The 25,901-nt window shown below is 42.1% G+C and overlaps 1 protein-coding gene across 2 annotated transcripts in view; it reads left to right on the top strand.

Moving 5' to 3' along the window:
• Positions 1-25,901, top strand: part of adarb1b (adenosine deaminase RNA specific B1b) — a 155,946-nt gene that overhangs the window by 122,764 nt on the left and 7,281 nt on the right. The window contains exons 5-11 of one of the 2 annotated variants that reach the window (XM_080786398.1): positions 4,993-5,067; positions 9,391-10,325; positions 14,072-14,186; positions 15,769-15,937; positions 16,550-16,701; positions 19,738-19,906; positions 25,076-25,257. In XM_080786398.1, the coding sequence (XP_080642524.1) occupies positions 5,040-5,067; positions 9,391-10,325; positions 14,072-14,186; positions 15,769-15,937; positions 16,550-16,701; positions 19,738-19,906; positions 25,076-25,257 (1,750 nt within the window). In that variant the 5' untranslated portion in view covers positions 4,993-5,039. The remainder of the gene's footprint in view (positions 1-4,992; positions 5,068-9,390; positions 10,326-14,071; positions 14,187-15,768; positions 15,938-16,549; positions 16,702-19,737; positions 19,907-25,075; positions 25,258-25,901) is intronic. The other variant, XM_080786399.1, reaches the window with a different exon arrangement.

The following is a 25,901-nucleotide window of genomic DNA, read 5'->3' on the forward strand; positions in this document are numbered from 1 at the left end:
TGACTTTGTACCAAATAATGACTTCCGCTTGAATGTATAACACTACAAACACAAGCAGATATGCAGCCATGGCAGCAGCCGAGGGCTTTTCGTTCTTGTGGAGGTTACGGGGAACTCAAAATCAATAGAACAGGGAGGACAGACTAAATCACATACTGATTGCCTATATCTTGTCCACTGAAATGGCACCAGCGCTGACATCAAAATTGAAGTAACGGCAAAGGTCCTCTCAGTGCCGCTTGGCTTGTCTTGTTGCATTAGTGGTGCGTGGCATCCCCTCCTGCTGTAGATCACGGTCTTGTCTCCATATTTTGGCGGACAGTGTCATGATTGGGTACTTCCTGGCTACTGGCTGCCACTTTTCCGCAGCATCAGAGCCCTGGAAAATTTTGAACATTCAATCGAATACCCAATGGAGGCTGTTTTATATATACGAGACCCTTGATGACTTGTAGTCATTTGGCCAATCATTTGTCACTTTCCAAATGGTGCACTACTTCAAAAAGCTATGAACAGAGACGCATAGCATCCAAAAGGCAAAACAAATCACTCATGTACCTTTAAGGCATTTCTATTTTAAAACCTGGTGAATTGCTCTACAGGTTTTAGGGACAAGTTGGGAACACCCACTCGGAACTGGTAAGAAATCCTCCATAAGCTTTCCCCTGTAAATAAGCAAGCATGACATTTTTCTATTTAATTTCATTTCATTTAAGTCTAGCTCTCAGCATAGGTTCGAGGAAGCCTCTTGTGTCTGTCGCTGTATTACTATTTTCATGTAAAAAGGCCCAGAGCAGACAATGCCATCGTCAGTTGTAGATTTACGCAAAACTAAATTGGGACTTCAAATTCAACACACGTTCCACACCCCCACAGGAAGTGCAGTGCCTGGTGTTGAGTCGTCGGACCCACGGTTGTCCAGAACCACCACAAAAGGCCTCTGCCCAGGCTCTGGACAGGGCCCCTGCCCAGGCTCTGGACAGAGCCTCTGCCCAGGCTCTGGACAGGGCCCCTGCCCAGGCTCTGGACAGGGCCTCTGCCCAGGCTCTGGACAGGGCCCCTGCCCAGGCTCTGGACAGGGCCCCTGCCCAGGCTCTGGACAGGGCCCCTGCCCAGGTTCCATATGGAGCTGGCCTGTTCTGACATCACAACACTCCAACTTCCATCGTTATCGACTCAGTGCTCTACAGCCGGGCACCGGTCTAGTTCCTCTAATTTGGCCTTTTTTCACTTGCATTTAGACTCTAAATAGACGTTTAAAAAGGTCAAAGTTTTTCGCGTTGCATTTTGACCCCACCATATAAAGTCCTGGAGAGATATTGCCCCGACGAGTCGACGACAAACTTAGTTGCCTACACCTGATGTTCGGTATGTTCACAGACCAGAGACTTTACAAAATGCAAATTGATCTGATCAGTCCCTGTAGTCAAAGTTAATCCTTCAAATAATGCTTATAACGACACTATTGTAATTATATGACAGGTTAAGACAGGTTTTGAGGATTGTGCAATTCCACTCAACATATAAACAACTATTTCTTGGAAGAAAAATGTCAGTTACAATGTGTAAGCTGCATGTTCTTTGGGATTCAACACCTCACACATTCATATACGGTCACTCGCTACAACACACTCGATTGTTTTTATTTTTTCATTAATTCTCAATGCAGCCCAGCCCAATAGATTGGAACTGAGATACTTAGATATTCATGACCGAGGCGGCCCCGTCCGAAAATCTAAACTGACAGGCTCGTTGCCGCGTTGAAAAGTGGCAAATTTCAGCACAAAAGCACCGGTGATATTTTAGTGAAAAACTGGCCTGGATGTAGCACTGGCTGCCGAGGTGCAGTGGTGGAAAGTACATTTACTTAAGTACTGTACTTAAGTACAATTTTGAGGTATTTGTAGTTTATTACTTGAGTATTTCCAATTTTCTGTACTTTTACTTCTACTCCGCTACATCTCGGATCCAAATATTTTACTCCACTACAATTAAAACATTTTGTTACATACATTTCGGCCATTTGAAAATAGCCGATCTACAAGCTCACAATGTATCGCGATGCTCACACGAAACTCACGTGACACGGGAGCTTGTAGATGTGCTATTTTAAAAAGTTCAGTCAGGACAACTCATAAATGGATGGAATATATATTTATTGAATATAAAGTTATCAATACATTTATTATGGTTTGGCGATGAAATGGATCTGCTTTTTAGGTACTGAAATCAGTCCCAACCATAGGGACTCCGAATCCCCCCTACCTAAACAGCAGATCAAAAACGACAGGAGGTAGCTGGGGTCGAGGAGGGTGAGCAGCAAAAGTTTAAGCAAACAGCAGCGCAGCAGTATCAGTGTGCATGCAGAAAGCAAGCAGGATGAGCAGTGCAAACTATCAGTTTAAATAGCCGGTATGAAGATGGAATGAATGTGTGATTGGATGAGTGAGGTCTGATGAAGAGCCGTGAGGCTCGAAACTTCATGTCACTGTGGTGAGAAAATAACATCTTAAGCTTTGGAGCTCAGTCCAGTGTGCAGACCTTACTTTCTTCTATCTGATTGTATGAGTGAATCATGTGAATGAGAACATGATGCTGAGGCAGCCCAATGAATGACCGCTGGCAACAGCGGTCATTCATTGACTGAACTTGCTCTGAACTTGCTTTTCTTCCTGACTGAACTTGCTCTGCGCATGTCTGAGACAGGCGCGATGCTCATATGTTTAAACATTAGAAAACTTGATATGAGACATTCTGTACAATGATTACAATTTTGCAGTATTATTACTTAAGTACAAAATGTGAGTACCTTCGCTAAGGTGTGCAGCGAGAGGGAGACCACCTGGCTGAAGGAGACAAATCACCCTCATCTCCCACGCCGTCTTGGACTCACTCCCACCCATCGTCCCTCCCAACACCCCACCTTTTCATTTTCAATTATGGGCTGGAATATGAATCTTTAATAGGGTGATAATTGTGCTAGCATATTTGCTGTCACCCACCATTAGCCTAGATTAATTAGCCCATTTAGTTTAGCTTAAGAAAGTGTCTAGCAGAGGAATGGCCCACCGATGAGAGAGAGAGAGAGAGAGAGAGAGAGAGAGAGAGAGAGAGAGAGAGAGGAATCACAAGCACAATCTGCTTCGAATCAAAATGTCATCTGTGTGTGTGTGTGTGTGTGTGTGTGTGTGTGTGTGTGTGTGTGTGTGTGTGTGTGTCTCTCTCTCTCTCTCTCTCTCTCTCTCATCATGTCCCTTGCCTCTGCCTTTCTCTATCTCCGTTTCTCATTCATTTGTTTCTCTCTTTCTCTCATATTTTGGGCTTTGTTAGGCAGTAATAGTATAAGAAGTCATCAATCCCCATGCATATAATGACACACATTATACCCCTCTGTGTTTCACATACACTATAGACTCATATGGCCTGACTGATGGCCATATTGCTCAGTCACTATAACATCATATCACATTGAACAATGGCCAAAGACCTTAAAATCCAGTTGAGAAATTAATGACTGGAAAATTAAAACCAAAAAGAAAATATATATAGGGAGCACACATTAATTTAAGGGCTATCAAATGATTTATGCATGGAAGAACATTCTTTGGATCTCAAAGTTTTGGTGGAAATAAGCCCCTGGTGGTCTGTATAGCCTGATTTGTACTCCGCAGTACAATGGAGTCATGGTGTGACGCGTTGCGTTGCATTGCATTGCGTGCATGAAGATCTAGTTCGAGCTAGTTTCGAAATTAAAAATACGTTTTTCACACTTTTAGAGCATATTCGTGGTCATCATATGAGCATACCTAACAATCTATGCCAAAACAATGGGGAAAATTCCATCTTTGTGTATTTTTGAGGGGCGCTATATACAGGTTTAATGTTTGTCTTTAATTGAATGTTCAAATCATGGGAAAAAAAGTAGTGGCTTATAGTCCGGAAATTACCTTTATATCAAATATGAAACTGGTTCAGCGAAAATCAACTTTTAACACTGGCCCGGTTGCTAGGCAACGCCTTGCTTACCCCCAGCACCATGATCCCCAAATTATTTTCAACTGAATGGCTGGAAAATGGAAATTAAGAGTTCACAGTACGTGGTGATGATTATATCTGGTTTCAGTATTAATTTATGATGTATTTTCTCTATTATTAAGGTTATATTAGCGGTAAATTTGTATTGGTGGTGGGGGGAGAGGTGGGGTGGTGGTTGCGAGACATGTCCAAAGCATTTCTGGGGGTCTCCAGCCAAAAACATTGTGAACCCCTGTATTAGAGTAATGTTAAATGGTAAATGGTGCATAGCTTTACAGAGCGCTTTACAGAGATTGTGCATTACATTCACCCATTCACACACCGATGCCGGAGGAAACCATGCAAATACAAGGCACCAATCTGCACACCGGGAGCAATTTTGGGTTCAGAGTCTTGCTCAAGGACACTTCGACACTAGACTGGAACTCACCTATGCTTTCTATTGCATAGGCAGCTTCCGGCAGGATCCGCCGGGAGAAACTACACGCAGCTGCATGACATGAGACTAATTAATTAGAGTGAGAGAGAGGTGTGTGTGTGTGTGTGTGTGTGTGTGTGTGTGTGTGTGTGTGTGTGTGTGTCAATTTCACAATGGTGCAGACGATCACAAATCAGCAGAGAGTGAGTGACGTTTGTGCTACTGTATGCCGAATTGAAGTAAATTCGACACCAGACTTGTTTTTTCTTGTTGGAAATAAAAACTTCTGGGTTTCCGAGGCTACTTCAACTATAAGGCTGGGCGAGCCCGGGTTCCAACTGGGAACCTTGCAGTTCCCATCCTGTCACTCTACCCCAGAGCCAATGTTAACTCCGTAGACACATACAAAACAGAAAAAGTGAAGGAAAAAAAGTACGGCACTCATCTTTAACCATTTCAACCCAACAGCTAACACTAGTGCACATGCCTGCATTTATACCCATCATCTCATCCTGGCTGTTCTTTCTCTGCCTGTCCAGGTGGAGTGGGAGCCAGGCTGCTCCCTGGTCAGCACAAGCCCTTCACCATGGATGTGGACGAGGAGGAGAACATGAGTGAGTGGATTCTTCATTGTCTGTCTGTCCGTCCGTCCGTCCGTCTGTCCGTCTGTCCGTCTGTCTGCCTGCCTGCCTGCCTGTCTCTCTGCCTGCCTGTCTCTCTGCCTGTCTCTCTGCCTGCCTGCCTCGACTTCGTCTTCAATGCGTTTCCCCTTGGGGAGCCAAGGGATGTATTTCCAGTGGTGGAAAGCAATTAGTACAATGATTTAAGTACTTTACTTAAGTATAATTTTGGAGGAATTTGTACTTTTACATTCTGCTCCACTACATTTGTACTTTTACTCCACTACACAATTATTTGAAAACTTTAGTTTAGATTTTGATTATTATTTTGATTATTATTATTACGCTGGGATAAAGTGGTTACATTAACACTGGATGTTGCTGTGTAGCTTTTACTTAAAGTCTATAAGATCTGTTGATGGTGTTAATAATTATGTTTGATAATTATACAAATTCTACTCTGAAAATCTGAAACTCTGCATGCAGTCCTTGTCTGTGCATGAGCATGGTTGTGAGCTATTTGATGTGATCTTACCTGAACCGCAAGCACGCACGCACACACACACGCATGCACACACGCATGCACACACACACACACACACACACCCGTATACCTATTCTTATACTGTATGAGCACACACAAGTGTGATAAAACTTTGTAAGGAGAAACAAATCATTCCATCTCTCAAAAGCTTCAGGTCATATTCCACAGCTGTACCTCCACTTTAATTTTCAAATTCTCCTCTCTCTCCATTCAATTCAACTTTAATTAGACGTCTTGGCAGAATTCAGCAAAGGAGCAGAAGCAGTCAGACGGGATATGAATGAATCTCTTACCTTGCAGCTTCGCCGTTCTGAACTCACATTCCAAACCAAGCTGCCAGTGCCCAACACGAAATGAAAAAGAGAACAGTTGTCATTGTAATGTCACTGGCGTATACCGTCTTTCGCAAGTGAAGACGAGTAACGTGTGTGAAGCCAAAATTTCCCAGAGCCCAGGGGTGAATATTACTCCTTATTTGTTATGTTTTTCAAAGGCAGTCTCTTTCCCCCTATCTTTGTGAGCCCAAAACATAGCTAAGAACACAATCTGGGTTCTAGATATGTGATAATAATTTGTTAAAGTATAATTTGCACAGCATGGAACTGTGTGAAGTACAGATGTGAGACATGGTGAAGTAGCACAGACCAGTTCATAAGTGTGCACAAGTTGAATAATGCTCCAACATGAGCTACCCACATACCATCTTGAAAAATGTGACACACAGGCTGCTACTACTACATAAATAAATTACACTCAAATGGAAATAATTTGTGGTTGGTTTTAAAGGGATGGAAACCACATAAACTTTACTGACTGTAGCATTTTATTTTAAAGATATTAAAGGTTAAACTTGGAGAACCGGTAATTATAGCTTTCTCCCGAGAAAATAAATTAATATCATAATTTACAAATAGACTCTTAACTTGTGATAATCTTCAATTTGTGTTCTTTCCTTTTGTAATCCTCAGTACATGTTCCTGTGCATGGCATGCTGGTGTTTGTTTATATGTATTTTGAATTGAGTATTGCCTATTGGTCATAATTTGATACTCCCTACTAGCTAAGATCTAGAGATAGAGAGATATACTTTATTAGTCTCCCGAGGAAGAAATTTGTCTTAGACAAAGGGCCCGCATCAAGCGTAACCCTAGTCCATGTCGCCACAGTGCAGCGCCAAAATACATCTTTCTTGCATCATAGAAAGAAAGAAAGGGAGGATGGGGGGGGGGGGAGCATGGAACGGGTGAGGGGTATTGACAGAGAGGGAGGGGGGGGGGGGGATGAGGGCATCACACACATTACAGTTGCATTGTGCAGGCACGAAATGACATGGAATGGGTGAGGGTTTTGACAGAGAGGGAGGGGGGGGGATGAAGACATCATAACACATACAGTTGCATTGTGTAGGCACGGAAACTTGGGTGGGGGGTTTGTTTAGGGTCGGGGGCTTGGGCCAGGCACAAAAAAGCTCTCCTCCTACGCAAGCCATCGAAGGGATGGGCTGTGCGGGGGGAGGAAAAAAAAGATCTACCTGTAGCTGGTGGTTTGTGTTGAAGAGCAGTACAGTACAGTATTTGTGTTTGTGTAAACATCAATACTCCACTAATTAATGCTGTATTTTACCCTGGGACTGAAATAAGACAAGCTCTTTCAAATTCTTTCTGTGAGAGTTTGTCCATTTGCATGATCTTTATGAATCTTTCTTTTAAGATAAATAATCAAAGTGAAGAAGTCATCTATGTGCTTTATTTTAAAAATGTATCATTCTGTCCTGGAATGTTCACTTATTTTTATTATGGCCGCAAGTACTCAATTAATCTTACAATATCCAATATCCTGACAGCACTTTTGTCTACATTGCAACTTCCAATAATGTACTAATTTCCATTTAGAAAAGTTCTTCTTGCCCGGCCAGTCTTGTGCATGACTGTGCTCCTTCCTTTGTCCCTTTGCATTGCTATTATCCGCAAAACAGTCTCCAGATTACTCGGCATAGTGCATGAACATGCCTAAGGATATTGCATGTCATATGAAAAGAAGTACTTAAAGTGAATAAAGACACAATTTATATTCTTGGAACGTGGAGACGTGTATGACAGATGTAATAACTTTTGTCTTGCCCTGGGACATGTCAGTGGGTAGTATATGCAGATGACACTGTAGATGGCATGTTTATGCATTTTGAAAAACTAAAAGATTACGTTGTCTGATGTTATGAGCTCCACAGGGGGGGGTGGCTGGTGTGGCGGTTCTCATGAATGGCTCATTAGGTAAAAAAATAAATAAACTGATTTTATTCTTCTCAAAACAATAGTCTCTAAATGCGTTTAAGAGCACATTTGAACCTTGCATCCCAGTCACTGGTCGGTTGAACTTTAGGATCCTGCACTGGGTGAAGTGCCTTCATGTCTATGATGTTATTCTCCTGTTTTGCCTGGTCCTCAGCTCCTCCGTCCCTCCTTGCACTCCCCCCTGCACTCCCTCTGTCCCCAAAAAACTACGAGCCCCACTCATGCACACTGCTGCGGCTTCTCTCTCTCCCGAGTACCGCAAGGAGTAACCTATCAAGCCTTTGCTGAAGGATGTTATAAATGAAAATTTTTGCCAACATTCCGTCCACTTTGGTAACTGGACCTGGTGATATGTGTTCCCGAGAATATACTGGGGATTCCATGGATGCTTTAAATCTAGCACATTGCTCTCTTAGGCTATTGAGACGAGTTCGGAGAAAATCCATAGAAAATAAGAATGCCGAATTAACAAGGAGGAGGATTCTTGACAGCCGTCAGAACTGCGTGCGTGCGTGCGTGCGTTCTCCAAACCTTTCACACTTTCTCCTCTAACCCTTAGAAAACAGAACAACCCTGCATGACACATGCTTCTATCATTAATATCGTATGAAGAGGTTCACTTCAAAATGAAATATCCACCGTATTATATTCCAAGTGAAACTGCTAATTACTGATGGCAAGACGATATATAAAATTATAATACACTGCCTTTTAAAGGAAATTATGCAATTAGTCAATTTAACATCATTTTTTTTGTTATAGTATTTTGCTCTCAGAACCTTAAGAGAAATTAATGGAAATTGAATGATAAACCTAATTTGTAATAATTATATATATTTTTAACATACTGTATATTGTTTTGGAATGAAATTCTTCATATGGAGTGCCTGATTCTTAGATAATTTGTCGTCACATAATGCTGCCTATATTCAGTTAACATGAATGTAAGTTACAGTATTTGCCATCCTGTTCAGTAGATATATTCCATTCAATATTTTGAATGAGGTTAACTTCTCAAAGCCAACCATTTATTTTTTTAGATAAGTAGGTGCCATTCTTAAGAGACACAGGGCTATATCTTGCACCACCTTAACCCTTATCCCTAAACTTCTTTGCCATTTTTTACAATAAAAAAAAACTTTTAAAATAGTTCAAATAGCTGATCTACAAGCGCACAACATGTAGATGTAGATCGGCTAGTTGAACTATTTTAATAATTTTCAAAATAGTAAAAAATGGCAAATAAGTTTAGGGATAAGGGATAAGGGAGGCGCAAGATGGAGCCCACGATCGCTGCCATTTCATTTGCTTTGAATAGTTTGATGCGTGTGATCAAACAAAAGCTTTAGCTTCTCTCACAGTGATAAAAAGGAACACAAATCACTGGTTCAGTTCCAAAGAGTGATAAGGGAATCTATAAATTTTGCATTTACAAGATCCTGCGACGAAGGCGTTGTAAGTTACTCTTTCTGGGCACCGCAGGTTCGAGCAGCGCCGACGTTAAGGAAAACCGAAACCTGGACAACGTGTCCTCCAAAGAGGCGGGGGGCGCTGTGGCCGAGCAGCTCCCCAACGGCAGTGGCGGCGGCGGTAGTCGCAAACGCCCCCTGGAGGAGGGCAACAATGGTCACGCGCACGCCAAATTCCGCGCTAAGAAGCGTAAGAAAACGCCCGGGCCGGTCCTGCCCAAAAACGCACTGATGCAGCTGAACGAGATCAAGCCGGGGCTCCAGTACAAGCTGCTGTCTCAGACGGGACCGGTCCACGCGCCGGTCTTCGTCATGACGGTGGAGGTCAATGGGCAGTTGTTCGAGGGCACCGGCCCCACCAAGAAGAAGGCCAAGCTGAACGCGGCCGAGAAGGCCCTGCGCTCCTTCGTCCAGTTCCCCAACGCCTCGGAGGCACACCTAGCTATGGGCCGAACGCTGACCGTCAACACGGACTTCACGTCCGATCAGGCCGACTTCCCGGACATGCTTTTCAACGGCTTTGAGACGCCCGCTGTGGCTACGGAGGACTCTTTCTACCTGGGCTCCAACGGTAGCGCCTCCTTAAATTCGCTAGGCGAGTACCCCCTCCCCGTGCCCCCCGGCAGTAACCTGGCCCAGGCCCCATTGCCCCCTCCGTCCTCCTTCGGCTCACCCTCCAGCGGCAAGAACCCCGTCATGATCCTTAACGAGCTCCGGCCGGGCCTCAAGTACGACTTTGTGTCGGAGAGTGGCGAGAGCCACGCCAAGAATTTTGTGATGTCGGTGTCAGTGGACTCACAGACATTTGAAGGCTCGGGTCGCAACAAGAAGCTGGCCAAGGCCCGGGCGGCTCAGGCTGCCCTGTCGGCACTCTTCAACATGCAGCTGGACCAGACGCCTTCCCGCCAACCCATACCCAGCGAGGGACTGCAGCTTCACCTACCACAGGTAGGTAACCTGACGCAATAGTAGTAGTAGTAGTAGTAGTAGTAATGAGTTGTTTTCGTCGACTAAAGCTATGATGAAAAATGTTTTCGATTACCTTTTTCAGTGACAAAAACTGAATAAACTTTTTATAAAAACTAAGCATTAATGACTAAAACTATGATGATATTGACAATTTCGTCAACAAATAAAAACTAGACTAAAATGATCGTCAACAAATAAAAAACTAGATTAAAATGATGGGGACTAGTGGAGAAGAGATCCAATAGAACTAGTCTTAATCTATGTTCTGAAAATTGCAGATCTGGTAAATCAACTATTACGATGCCATCAAGGCCGGCCAAAATACATTTTAGTCGACTGAATAAACTGCAGATTTAGTCGACTAAAATCTTGTGATATTTGACTAAAACTAGACTAAACATTTCAAATGACTAAAATATGACTAAAACTAAATAAAAATGTGTTCAAAATCAGCACTGGTAGTATTATTAGTATAATTTATGAGGTAGGTCGGGACACAGTTTATTATTAATGTATAGTGGCATTCTTCAAATCCCAAATGCTCTTGCTGTTTTAAACCATTTTGGGCGGGAACCCCTTTTGGTGTTTTAAACATTATGTTATAATTTAGCTATTGAAAAATAGCAGATCTACAAGCTCATAGCTACAAGCTTGTAGGTCTGCTATTTTTGAAAAATCGTGATTTAGAAGATTTTTTTTTAATTTCGACGTCATGCCTAAATGGGTTAATAAACATACAGGATATTAAAATAAGCCATGGCCTTTATTTTGGAAGGATCCTGCACCAAGTTAACCTGACTCTGCCAGATGGTGGCGGTATTGATTCACAAGTTCACAACACAACACCAGACTTCATCTGGGATCACTTGCGGAGTAGAGATGAACCAGCTGGCTGCGGCTCAGACCAATCAGTGGCCACTGTGGGTGGGATCTGCCAAGTAGCTTGAATAAAAAGGGGCACGCCTTCTTCAGTGATGGGGCTACAGTGATTCCAGATGGAGGTCGGTTGTGAAACCGATCTTCTATCTGGTGGAGTCAGGTTACCAAGTGTGAAAATATTTTATTTTTTCCGAATTAGAATAATTGAATTTTAAAGCACATTAAAAAATCATGACTAGTTCAATGTGCTTTGTCAAACAATGCAGTTAAAGTTGATTAGTTAAAAAGTCTAAAGGGTCAAAACGATTTCTCTGGGAGTATTTTATTTTAAAATTCTCACATGAAATCATTGAGAGTAATGTTTTCCGTTATTGATATTTCATGTTTTCATCCTGAATTATTCTGTATGTCATCATTTTGCTTTTACTTAATTTTCATTTTCCAAATTGTGCCCTCATGAAAACCCTCACTGGAACAATAAGTCAGTCATTACTGGGCATGGAACAGTAATAGAAAATTAATATCAGAGCCTAGACAGAAGTTTAAATCACTTACAGGTAAAGATAGATAGCAAAATAGAAGGGATTATATGCTTAAACAATCTATTTACACTTCTTGTCACCTTGCTCTAAAGATCCATCCATCCATCCATCTTCAACCACTTAGAATATAATGTACAGTGATGAGAGATTGGCTGACTGGAGCCCATTGAGTGAGCATTAATTATCCTCTTGGGCTTGTCAGCAACAAACTGAAACATGACTGAATATTCGACAACCTTCAAGACCTTTTGTCGACTTCACACCTTGTCACATTCACACCTAATACTTCGGTACACTCGATGCAAATGGTCGGAGAAATTGGGATTCTTATATATTTAATTTGCTGCGGTTTGCCTTCACACTGCACTGTCATCCGCAGCAATTGGAAATGCAGCAGGGACCTTTTTCAATGTGTGTTGAAAAAAGCATTCATACCCCGTGTTTATTGCTTAAACTATAACGGTGTTAGTTTATATAATATTTCTGTTCACCTGTCCTGGACGTTTCCTTGAGGTTCCAGAAAGGTCCAAATTATTCTGGCTGTCAAAAGTCCACTGCTGCAGATTTTCATTAAAATTGGAGGTCATTCAAGTCAGACTCATGTGGCTGGGGAATAAGGGCAGGTTTGTGCCTTTTAACGCCCCAGTAGAGGTGACTGTCAGAAACATGCCACTGTGTGAAGAGAGATAATGCAGCCAGCAAAAGTAATCACCAAGACACCCTGTCAACGGTTCCCTCCAAAAAGCCTTTTTTTTCTCCCTTCCTTTTCTTTCTTTACTCTCCCTCTCTGCTTGTCATCTGATTCATTCAACGAGCACCATGTGTGGATGATAGCACCCCCACTAATTGCTCTATTAATTCTCTGTCGGTTGATATTTATTTAATTTATGTGCAGCCCGGCTCCATCTGGCAAGAGACTAATGGAAAAACGATAGAAATATAACACTGCTGTCACAGAGTGAGGGGTGATGAAGAAGAAAAACTAGAACATCCATTTGGGTGTATTTCTTCTTTGAATGAATTGAAAGTATTCAAGATTCTGCACCCTTAATGATTGTAAAACCCTATTGCCAATCCATAGATGCTTAACATCCAAAAGAAAATCATTATTATCCTCATGTACAAACACTTTGCGTCTTTGCGAACAGCACTAAGAAGGGCTGTGCCTGACATAGTAGGGTTTAGTGTTATTTTTTATTAGTGTTATTTAATTTAATGTTTGCGCCCCAAGAGTACAGCAATGGTGGGGGAGGGAGTACAGCAATTCCTACATCCATCTCTATACCGTAGACAACCTTGGCTACTGGGAAGCCAAATGAACCGGCTACGAGTGGGTGACTCTGAAGTAGCGGGGAAGTAATATTGGACTAATCTCTTTAATTTGTGGCCATTCAGCCGTCGTCTCTCCTCTCGGTTGTCGTCATTTTACACCATATTAGCAGTGGATAAAAAGCTGCCGACAGGGAGGGAGGCAGCTGTCCAAGAAGGAGAGACGTGCAAAGTTCACCCGAGGCTCTATAGCTGCACGCCGGATAGTCTTTGAAGTGTCATGCAGAAGGGTCTCGTTGAAGACGAAGCGCTCTTGCGTACTCGCGCACCGCTGCTTCCGTTTTCCGTTCACTGTGAGACGCGAGGAGGAGTCATTGGTGTCGTTATGTCAAAACAAATCAGGCTTGCTTGAAAGGCCAGATCTACCTTGAAGGCTGCTTGTGCCTTGGGGGGGGGGGGGGTGTTCACCCAGTTTGACTGTATCATTTCTTTAACACGCCATCTCTATTTTGGGGCTGAATGTGGAAGCGCTTGACAGGTACACAGTGCTTTAGGAGTGGATAATAACGCACGCTGTTTGTAAACTGACACACAGAGGTGTAAAGTAACTAAGTACATTTACTTAAGTACTGTACTTAAGTACAATTTTGAGGTATTTGTACATTACTTGAGTATTTCCAATTTCCAGTACTTTTACTTCAACTCCACTACATCTCAGAGATAAATATTGTGATTTTACTCCACTACAATAATTTGAAAACTTTAGTTACTACTCGTTAGTTTATAGATTTGAATTATTCATACAAGACATACTGTAGCCATGCCAATACTTTTGTACTTTTACGCAAGTAATATTTTTAATTTCAGACTTACTTTTACAAAGAATGTATATATTACAGTATTGATACTTTTACTTAAGTAAAACAATTGAGTACTTCTCTCCACCACTGCTGTGTGTGTGTGTGTGTGTGTGTGTGTGTGTGTGTGTGTGTGTGTGTGTGTGTGTGTGTGTGTGTGTGTGTGTGTATTTTTCAGGTCCTCGCGGACGCTGTCTCTCGTCTGGTGGTGGATAAGTTCAGCGAACTGACAGACAACTTCACCTCCCCCCACGCTCGGCGGAAAGTCCTGGCCGGGGTTGTCATGACTACAGGTAGACATTGACAGTCACCCCATGAAGTGGAGGAAAAGCCTGCTGTTATTTATTATTTTTTCCCCCTCCGTTTTCTGATGTTGTATAACTGAGGTGCTGTTTATTGTATTGTAATCATAAGAGTGGTACTACAAAACACTTTCACAGGTTAGTAGCAGTCAGGATAATCAGAAACTTAATTAACTGTGCTCTGTATTGAGGATAACCTGACTCCGCCAGCTGGTGGCAGCATTAAGTTCCTCCTCCTGCTCCCATCTGGTCTCTCTCGGGCAGGGACGATGTACTCCGAACAAAATCTGATCAGAGCGATATGCGGCCGTATGCGGCCATAGAGGCAGGATCAACGCGAGACTGGTGACGTATTGTAGCTGTGCCACAGTGCAAATGTAAACACAAGCTAACAAGACTACAACTCGACGTTATTATGGAGATATCAGATTTTTGTCCAACTGCTTCAGGTTCATCGTTTCGGCTTGAGAGAGACCAGATCAAGGTAGGAGGAGGGAACTTGTGAACTCAATACTGCCGCAATCAGTGCAGCACAAAAACAAAATAAATCACGAGGGGAAAAAAACACAATTTGCTGTAGTGTATAATTTAATTTGTCTTGTACGTTCTGCCGTCATGAACAGTAAGTTATCTTCTGCTGAGATGAACTACTGTACTGGCACACTGCTGCATCCCAGCACCACCGCACTAGGTTTTTATAGGTTCTAAACGACACACCAGGGTGCCTTAAGGCCCTGCATGACAAGCTTACAGGGAAGAGAAACCTCTTGAAATACACGGCCCACTTGTCAACCGGCATTAGTAACTTCAAAAACCTCCCAGATTCTGTTACACTTTATTTCAATCCCCGATTCAAATGCATTCATAACACCGAGCTACGAGCTCTATAACAATTACACGATGGCACATTCACAAACTCTGGTTCACGTTATACCATGCGTTTGGTGGAAAAGGGGCCTCTGTGTGGGATTCTTCATCTACAAACTCAGTTCATCTACGAACTCAATTCTGTTAGGGATTTAGTCTCGTTGACATGTACAGAATTAATTACTTTTGTCAGAGAGCACGGAAATTCTGAGTGTTAAATTAAATGCATGTAAGAGCAGAAGAGATGTGTATTGCAGTGCATAATAATATACAGCTGTGCTAACTAACTACTGTGAGAAATACGCAACAAACCTTTTCACAGTGGATGTCTGAGAATTTGATCAGTTATTGTCGTTACAGTTCGTTTAGATTAACGTCTGAACAAAGTCGATATTTGTAAAAGCTATTAGTTGTCAGAACACTTCATATTATGTAGAGTCCTGCCAACTAAGGGCCCATAAATCACCACTTTCTTATATTATATTATATACAATATGCGTTTATTCATTCATTGGGGTGTGTGTGTGTTGCGTGTGTGCACACGCGGATGAGAAGCCTATACAGTATAACAACATATAGCACTTGAAATATACAGCGTAAAGGGCCCAGGAATCACCCATTTGTATGCGTTTATTCATTCATTGATGCGTGTGTGTTTGTGTGCGCACGTGCGTGCGCATTTCCTTGTCCCCTCTTTGCCCCTCAGGCACAGACGTGAAGGAAGCTCAGGTCATCTGTGTCTCCACGGGAACCAAGTGCATCAACGGTGAATACATGAGTGACCGCGGCCTGGCGCTCAACGACTGCCACGCCGAGATCATTGCCAGACGCTCGCTCATCAGATACCTCTACACCCAGCTGGAGTTTTTCCTCAGGTCAGTGCACGGTCAGCACGCGGGTAGGTGGGTGGGTGGATAAGGCAACGGTGGTAGCAGTGGTTCCCAAACTTTTTTGGCTTCACTATCCGCTTTTCCTGGTTTCTGGATCATAGTATGCCCTTCATCCAACTACAGGTTGCTTAAAAAAGGAGAAAACTATATCTAGCATATTGTTGCTGTCTCAAACCTCATAACTCCATATTTTACCTTTTTTTGGGGGAAATGAATGGCATATATTACAAAAATATTTTTGCTTATATAATATATTTATATTTGAAGTAGCCATGTTGGACATACTGAGGTATCCACCTGATACTATGAATGAACACCTTTTGAAGTATAGATTGAAGAATATAACATTACAAATATAAAAAGGCGTGACAGACTTTAAATGAGACCACCCTGAGAACATTTACTTTAAATGTAATTTTTATGTTGTGTTTGTGCCATTTGTTTAAAAAAAATATATAGTGCCTGTAAATAAAATGTATGATTATGATTATTATGATTATTATTATTTTTTATTTATATATTTTTTATTATTACATGCATGCACATATCCTCATTCATTCATTTGACACTGTCCCTCCATTCTGGCCCTTGCCGTAGCAACAACAAAGACGAGCATCAGAAGTCCATATTTGTGCGGTGTGACAAGCGAGGCTACAGGTTAAAGGACAACGTTCAGTTCCATCTCTACATCAGCACCTCGCCCTGCGGAGACGCCAGGATCTTCTCCCCACATGAGGCTGGAGTGGAAGGTACACACACACACACACACACACACACACACACACACACACAGCATGTTGTGGAAAGTACAGGATAGTGTAACGAGACAAATGTAACGAGACAAATCTGAAGTGCACATCCACGAAAGCCCATGCTTTTTAGTCATTAGGGCAAAAGGGAAATGTCTCTTGTTTTTCTATGCCACCGTCCAGGGCTCGACGCTTAGCATTTTTCCAAGTAGCACGTGTGCGCCTAAGTTGAAAAATCTAGTAGCACACAAATTATTTTAGGAGCACGAAAAATGATGTCATTTTAAGGGGCGCTAGCCCCTCCTATATACAGCCTTTGTCCCCACACATCTCAAAATGAGCCATTGACAATCAACAGAGAAATTACGTCAAAATTCTGCTAAATATGACATAAATTAAACGCCATTGACATTGAAGGGAAAATGTATGTCATATGTAAACGAGTGTGTGTTTGTGTGTGTGTGTTTGTGTGTGTGTGTGTGTGTGTGTGTGTGTGTGTGTGTGTGTGTGCGCGCGTGCGTGCACGGCTGCACGCTGTTTCACCCGCGTTTGGTTAAAAGTAAGTAACGTTTGAACTTTGAACATTACAAACAAACTTTGCAAATAACGTGTCGGGGTCCAAGCAATTCCTTCTGAATCTGTGCTATCATGCTAATGCTATCCCGTCTTCTTTTCTGTCTGCCGCTGCTGACAGTCAGCAAGCAGTGACGGAAGAGCACGGAGCAGCAACACAGGGAGGGGAGGGGCGGTGGGAGCAAAGGGGACAGATCTTCAAATGAACACCGCATTGAGCCTCGACACGTTGTTAGCTTGTAGCTCTTCTCTTTTTGGCGAACGACACCGCCGTTCAGAAATATAAATGTAGGTATAGATAGAACCACGACTATATAATGTGCACTTGCTGTAGACAGAGACTTGTCTTTATCACGATTGAACGGTCAAATCCTGTAGTCGCACCTGTGCTACAAATTGAATTTTACAACTCGCACAGTGATATTTTTAGTCGCAAATGCGAGTACCTAGTCGCACTGTCGAGCCCTGCCACCGTCAATGAATCAGCCCCGGGATTCCTTCAAAATAGGAGCTCTGGGTGCCGGGAAGACATGGCCACTTTTACTCTTATATAATATTCTTCTCTCATTTGATATCATTGAAGATGCGCTAGGACGTGTACACACGTCATTGCAACCCATCGGTTGGATTGCTTATGATGTGTGGACACGTCGGATGGACGGAGCCTTAGAAGATGTGTACCACTAAGCATTGTTAGCATATCTTTTGTTTGCTTTACTTTTGCATGAATACAGTACATTTTACCACACTTAACCCTGGCGTCCCTGTTTTGGGACATTTTCGAAATAGCAGATCTGCAAATGTGTGGCTTGTACTGTAGAATGGCTACTTTCCCTTTTGTCTCACAACGACAAAGGGATTGAAGTGGTTAAGACGGCAAACATAGACAGAGTTAAGTCAACACTGAAGAATCAACTGTGTACTTTGTTCACCCAATCGGGTTGTGACATTATAAAGCCACAGATAGTTTTAACGTTGTTTTTATGCACAGCCGTATTATTCCAGCCCCCCATCTCCTCATCTTGGCACGGCTGACATATTTTTAATTGATTCTCACACTCTTTGCGAGCTCTGTATCAACACCTGGTTATTTTATTCAATTAACTTTTATTTTCCTCTCATGCTTGGCTTCATTTAATTAGAATTCCCCCCAACATCCAAATGCACATGGTAAACACGTTTAAACAAGGCTCTGGTAATTGGTGTTTTTTTTGTGTGTCTCCGCTTTTCATCTCCATCAGTCTTCCTCCCCCTCCTCTCCCTCCCCTGTCTGTGTGATTAACCAGCCTCTTTAGTCTGTCACATTGTTTTCCATTGTACATGACACACTCCATACCAAACAGCCACATTCAATTAGCCAGCGGACAGATAGCGGGGAGACGGAAATATATTGATAATACACTGATAAATGCATCGCTCATACAGTACTTTGCTTTTGAAGAAGTTTGAGTCTACCGTTTTTTGTCATAGTTGCACTCAGTCGGCTGCAACAATGGGCTCTATGCACACACACCATTTTGGAAAGAACGTGGGCAACTTCCCTACTTCCTTCTGTGTGAACCCATGATACTAATAAAAGCTCTGTTCCATTCTGGTCAAACAGAGTCAGGGTACTGCTATTGTGCTCACAGGAAACCCTATGCTACACCAATTTGGCTTCCAAATTTCTCCGGTCTGTAATTCTGAGATGGGTCCATTTGGTTCCATTTGTACACTCTCAAGAGTTATGGGCCTTTCAGGCACACTATAACTGATAAATAAGTGAAGATTGTCCAAAATATCCGTTTCAGTGGATCTGTGTAGTCATGTAAAACGGAGCTTTCATTCACGCAGATAATTTGTACTATAATTGATATAGTTTCAACCTTCTGGCCTGGTTGGGGACGTGCGGAGGGGAGGGGTAGCAGCACCGCCACCAACTATACGCACATATTACGCACCTGCTAAGTTTCTATCATTGGAAGTATGAATCATATTTTTAAACAATATGGAGTGAGATTAGCGAGTGTCGGGATTTGTAGGTGGAGATTTACGCAAAGCGTGCATGACATGGTGACAGGCAATGCATGAAACAAGTTCCACTTCCACTCATAATTTTGTTGCATTTTAAATGCGGTACTTATTCCTTCAATAAAAAATATGATATCCCTAGGTATTTGGCCCCTCATAATAATACATGTAAATATATAATCAAATACAAAATGAAACCTGCTACTGCAGTGATTCTCTCCTGTGTTCAATGTGTTTCTGCGTTTATGTGTGGACACGGATATCTTTGTCGCGTGGGCAGGGATAATATCTGTTTTGAAAAATACCCAGACTCATGTAGCCTAGGCCTAAATGGAACAGAGCCTTAATTAGTATCATCGGTAACACCTGTAAAGGAAGTAGGGAAGTGGCCCGGATGTAGGAAGAGTTAATCTGTGTGCATAGAGCCCATTGTTTCCTTGTCACCACACACAGACCAAGGGGACAGGCACCCCAACCGGAAAGCACGAGGTCAACTGCGGACCAAGATAGAGTCTGGTGAGGGGACCATTCCTGTCCGGTCCAGCAACACCATCCAGACCTGGGACGGAGTACTGCAGGGAGAGAGGCTACTCACAATGTCCTGCAGTGACAAGATTGCAAGGTACAGTAATTCCATCTCATTTACAGTTACAGCCAAAGATGACTTTTACCACTTTTTATGACCCAATGGCTCTCCCTGCCGAAGACGACTCCCTCGCCTTGCCAACAGAATGCACGGCGCCTTTTATTTTGAAGGCCCCGTGATTCACACCAGTGAACCGGAAGTAGTTGTTGGTCATTTTCGTGCCAACACCGGTCCCCTTCGCTTTCGTCAGAAGTGATAATATACTAGCAGCGAGGTTATAACTGCAATCTTAAAACCCATTTTTCTCTGGAATCCTTTCTCAGATTGATCAAAACCGGGATGTTAACAGCTCATTACTAAATCGTTGATACCTCGCGGTTACAATATTAACGCTTTGGATGACTTATGAAAAGACGGTATATAGCCAAATTAGCTTTAGACGATTTTGCTTCCAGGTAATTTTGGGGTCTTCAGAGTAAAACATCTGGCTGAAGGAACTACAGACTTAACCACTTAACCACATGAACACAAAAAATATTTGATTTACATACAAGCTTATAGATTGTGTATTTTCTGCAAAGATCTTTGTAGATGGAAATCAGGAGGGCATAAAGTATCATTGGTGGAAAGTCATCATCATCATTTTTCGACCGCGGTCGAGATCATGGATTTCACAATGCCACACCAGACTTCCCGGTCCTTCATTGCCATCCCCAGTTCCTGCTTACTGTTGCATGAGTCGCTAGCGATGACATCAGGGAACGACAGTTTTCTACCTCTGGTCTGCTTTGAGGCAGGATTCCAGAGAAGAAGGGAAGATATAACCTCATGATCAGCTGTGGCCGGCAAACTGTGTTCTTCTGGATTGGACTAGTGAAGAAACACCTCTTGAACCTCTTACTAAACTGGGATGACCAGATCTTATGCATGTCATTTGTTTCTTTGTTTTGGTTTTTCAGTTTATTTGTAGATATTGAGGTCAGATTATGCTAACTCCAAATAGGTTTGCAGGTGCTCACAAAATTACACCTAAAATTTCTCAAAACAAAAAGCGTCACCAACAAGTTACAATCAAATTTACATTTAGACATTGTTTACTCATCTCCGTCTGTTTTTTTTTGCTTCATTCATGCTGCAACACATCACAATATATATCCTTGCGATATCAATCTCTATGTCAACTCAAGTCCGTATTTTATTCAGGCCGTGTCACTGAACAGCTGAATTGATGGGTCCTTAGTCCTTCTGGCATTTTTATAGCCGGAGCACCTCCCAGGATCTTTAGTTTGTGTCCACGTTCAAGGCAACACAGCCACTCGCCCTGATGGACGATAAAAAACACTCCATAACTCTTCGTTGTTCCTGTCCTCTGCCTCCCTCTTTCTTCTTCTTCTTCTGCTAACATGGGCAGAATCCACCACCGGAACACACAGTGACTTACGTAATGTTCACTATATATTCCTAGAGTTGTATTTATGGTCCGCTGTCTATCATTTGTCTTCTGCTTTACCTTTGAATCGCATGTAAATCTCCCATTGGTCTTTTGTGTATCTGTGCTGAAACTCCGTAAGGTATCAAATATCAATATGTCTGCATTAGTGCTACCAAGACAATTTTACTTGAGGAATACGTAAAGTATTTTTCTATTTTCAGCTAAATCATACATACTGTACCTCTCCTACCTCTAGCTAGACCATAAAGCTTAATGTATTTATGTCAGAGTAAGAATATAGATGACATCTGAGTAAGAACATTTTCATACTGAGATGCGTTAGAAAAGGTGTCCAAAATTGTGGTAACTTTAAAAACTAGTAACTGCTGACGACACCTGTAATGTTCTTTTTATTTTAATGTTTTGCTTTTAATAAATATTATCGATAAAGCTGTGGTATATTATTGCAATAATACAGTTGAAGTTGTGATATTCTCTGAGATATTGGCTTTGATCTACAGTACTTGGCTGACTGCAGCATACCAGTGCATGCCAATATCTCATGGTATGGCATTCTGTCGCTATATCTGTTATTGCTTAAATAATGTGGAAAAATACATGCTGAGTTTAGATCAGACCGTGTCCATCTCTACTCAACTCTTACCTCTGCCATGTCACAGAGTTCCTCTTATGAGGGATTATTAGCTGGAGGGTGCCATTTAGTGTACCACAACTGGCTGGCACAGTTTGACTGTACCCTGCATGGTCCCTGCTTTCTCTCGTCTCATTTTCATTTGATTTCCAAGTCCTGCCGCCCCTAGGGCATGGCAGGTACAGTGAGTACAGTTCTGCTCTAGGCCTCCTATCTCTGCTGTTCTTATCTATTTAAATGGACTCATTAGGAAACCCATGCAGGTTAATGTTTACACTCTCGAGAGTTAAATGAACATAACGTCCTTGCATCAGAGGTCCTCACAAGTCACAAATGAACATAACGTCCTTGCATCAGAGGTCCTCACAAGTATGTCACCCAAACCCGTTATGCATAACGGGGGTCATCGCCATGCTGGCTTGTGGTGGCAATTTTTGTCAAAATGTATTTTTTTGCCACAAAATTAGTGAACAATAATATTACCAGAAACACAAAAGAGCTAGCCCTGAATGACCATAACAGCTCTGTAACTCTGAGAGTGTACAGATGGAACCAAATGGACCCGTAAGGGTTTGGAGGTACATTTGTACACTCTTAGGCCCCTTTTCCACCGGGTTTGAACCGGTTCTGTTATTTTTTCCAGACACATTTTGAACCACATTAATTGGTTCAGAACTGGAACCAAAAAATTAAGTGGGAACCAAAGTGGGCGTGTCACTATTCAGGTTGGAAGATGCAGATGTGATATCATAAAAAAATATATAGAATGGAACCAGTTCTAGAACCAAAGTTATTTTGGTTTAAAAGCGGTCCTTGTAAATAAAAGGTTTGAGAACCACTATTCTCAAACCTTTGTTGGACTGCAATATGCCATAGTGTCGTAGTATACTGTACTGTACATACATACATCGGAAGATAACCTGGATACTGGCATTCAGTAATTGGGTCTTATGATCAAAATGAGAACATTATAATGGTGTGTAAAAACACATGTATTGATACAGTAAAAACACATGTGTCCGTGTACGGATATTGATGAGCCCTGTACCTAAACGGACCGAAGGATAATCAAACCAGGGCCAGACTGACACCGAGAGAGATTCTAGGGGGTTTGCTCAAAGAATAAATAAGCTAATATTAATCATCAATTTAATATGCCATTCCAAAACAATTTATTTGTTACGTTTCGATGCATATTTTGTTCATAGAAATAATCATATTACACAACTATGTTATCAGTAAGGCTTCATAAAACAATGTTCATCTCAGCATTCAGTTACCGGACGTTGCCTCCCTCATAAATGTGCCTTTTTTGTGGATGGCTTCTCATTTGCAATTACATAAAATTTGACTGTAGGCCAAGCATAATTAAAAGTCTAAAATCTGCTGAAAGCTTAGGGATTGGAAAGAACTAAAGGAACATGTTATAAAATACAATGCACCGCAATCTATTCGGCTAACAACAAAACTGTAAGAATTAAAGCTGTAGACTATTTTGAGCAAATTCATTCAACAATGATGATAATCAAAGATGCAAGAATAATTCCACCACAACTTAATGATTAATCATTTTAAAAGTTAAAACCGAAGATTAAAGAATTGGATATGGAAAAAAACTTTGCGGGTTCATACAATATATTTCAGAGTCGCTTATCCAAGACCCATGGATATTCTATTGGACCATGTGAGTCAGGTCAAGATATGTTTGACCTGGATTCACTCAGGTCTATGGTAGGGTTATTTTTTTATATATATATATATTTTTTTTTTCAGGCGAACCCATGAAGGCCTCTATACATGCATGTTAGTTCTGTGTGGCAGAAAATGTTTTTAAGACGTGGCTTCATAATTCTCTGATTTATTGCCCAAGGGTACAGTATGATATCAGGAAATTCATATTGTAATGTTTCGCTCTCACGCGTACGCAGACAGACATGCAGTATATAGACTGTAACTGTTGCATATTATGGAAACCATGTCATCAGAAAATGCTTCCGCTGACGTTGCCTGAGGCACTGTGCCCTCGCATTCAGCAACATCTCAGACTCAGGACCATGTTGTTAATTTCACACACACTCACTCAGTCCGCCTGGAGTCAGCGACGGACGTATGGGAAGCGCTCCGCGTGACCCTTGTCTGCCTTGTTTATCTTATTTCTGTTACGTGGTAATGGTGCTTTAACTCTGCCTCTCTCTGTCTCTTTCTCTCGCAATTCTCTGACTTCATCTCCGTCTCCTTCCATCGTCCTATGTCACTCCCTCTCTCCCAACTCTAACTCTCTCGCTCTCTCCCTCTACTACTCTGCCCCCCCTCTGTTCCACTATGTCATTGGTGAACCTCTGTATGTGAGGCAGGCAGTTGACGCTTCACAGAGCATGTCAATGGGAAAATGACTAAGGAGAGGCGGCTAATGACACACGGCCGAGAAATACACCAAAGTTTGGGGAGGGAAATGAAATTGGATACCTCAGAGTGTACACAACTGTAGGATTGTGTGTGTGTGTGTGTGTGTGTGTGTGTGTGTGTGTGGGGCACAAATATGTGCTACCACACACATTTGTGTGCGTAGCAATGTGTGTCTACATGTTTTCCATAGCCTACCTCACTAATGGCAGTTACGCTTCGAGTGTTCGTCTCAAAATATTGACAGGTGGAGGTGAGCGATATAAGATATATTACCAGATGATTTGCCTGTTAAAGTGTCCTTGAACCTGTCCACTGTACCTCTGTTATGGATTGTCTCTCTCGGCATGGGTTCCATCATAAATAAATATTTGTAATCTAAGGTATAGATCAGTGGTTCTCAACCAGGGGTCCGGGGACCACCAGTGGACTCTCCAGCTAAATGATGCAGAGCGACACGTTGTGAGCTTGTAGATCGTCTATTTTCAGCTTGCAACCAAGTCTAAAATCAGCCATTATGACACCATCAAGGCCTGACAAAACACATTTTTGTCGGCAAAATCAACTGTAGATTTAGTCGACTAAAACTAGACTAGCACTAAAACATTTCAGATGACTAAAATGGGACTAAAACTTCCAAAGGCTATGACTAAACTAAAATCAAAATGTGCTGTCAAAATCCACACTGACTGTGATGTGTTTGTGTTGCTCCATGCAGGTGGAATGTGGTGGGGATCCAGGGCTCCCTGATGAGCTACTTCTCAGAGCCCATGTACTTCTCCAGCATCATTCTGGGGAGCCTGTACCACGGCGACCACCTCTCCAGGGCCATGTACCAGCGCATCGCAGACATCGAGGACCTCCCGCAGCAGTTCACCCTCAACAGACCTACGCTCAGTGGTGAGTGGCAGTGCACTTTGATTTGGAGTCGGAGCAGTGGTACTCACTTTATGTATTTATTTTTTGTGTTAAAGGGACATTTCACCACTGGAAGAAACTGTGTAAAGTCACTCAATTTTAATACTATTTGTAGTTGTTAGTTACTTTCCACCACTGGTCAGTGTGCACTTTGATTTGGAGTCGGGAGGCATGGGTACACGTCGCTTATCAATGGTTCAGTCACAGACACATTTGCAGTAAGTCAAAGGATTTAGGAGCCATTTACTGCGATAAATGTTTATACAGTTGTGTTCGGAGGAAAGGGCTTGGCTGCTGGTTTGCTCCGCTATTAATCCAAAAGGCATGCAAGAGATTCCCCGGGGAGCTCAATAAAACTCCCCCAGTATCATTCTATAAATACAAAACCAAAGCCAAAAACACCGACATGATTTCAGTCTTCAGTCTTTTGAATAAAATGTAATTTAGTTTTAGTCATATTTTAGTCACCTGAAATGTTCTAGTGTTAGTCTACTTTTAGTCGACTAAATATCGTAATATATGGTAGATTTTACAGCTTTTGGATCTGCTATTTTCAGAGCGCAACACCAGAGCGCAACCAAACATAAAATTATATCTTCTCCACTTCATTAATTCCCTTAATTCCC

Source organism: Protomyctophum bolini (assembly GCF_963924005.1).
Source record: "Protomyctophum bolini genome assembly, chromosome: 16".
NCBI classification, from domain to species: domain Eukaryota; kingdom Metazoa; phylum Chordata; class Actinopteri; order Myctophiformes; family Myctophidae; genus Protomyctophum; species Protomyctophum bolini.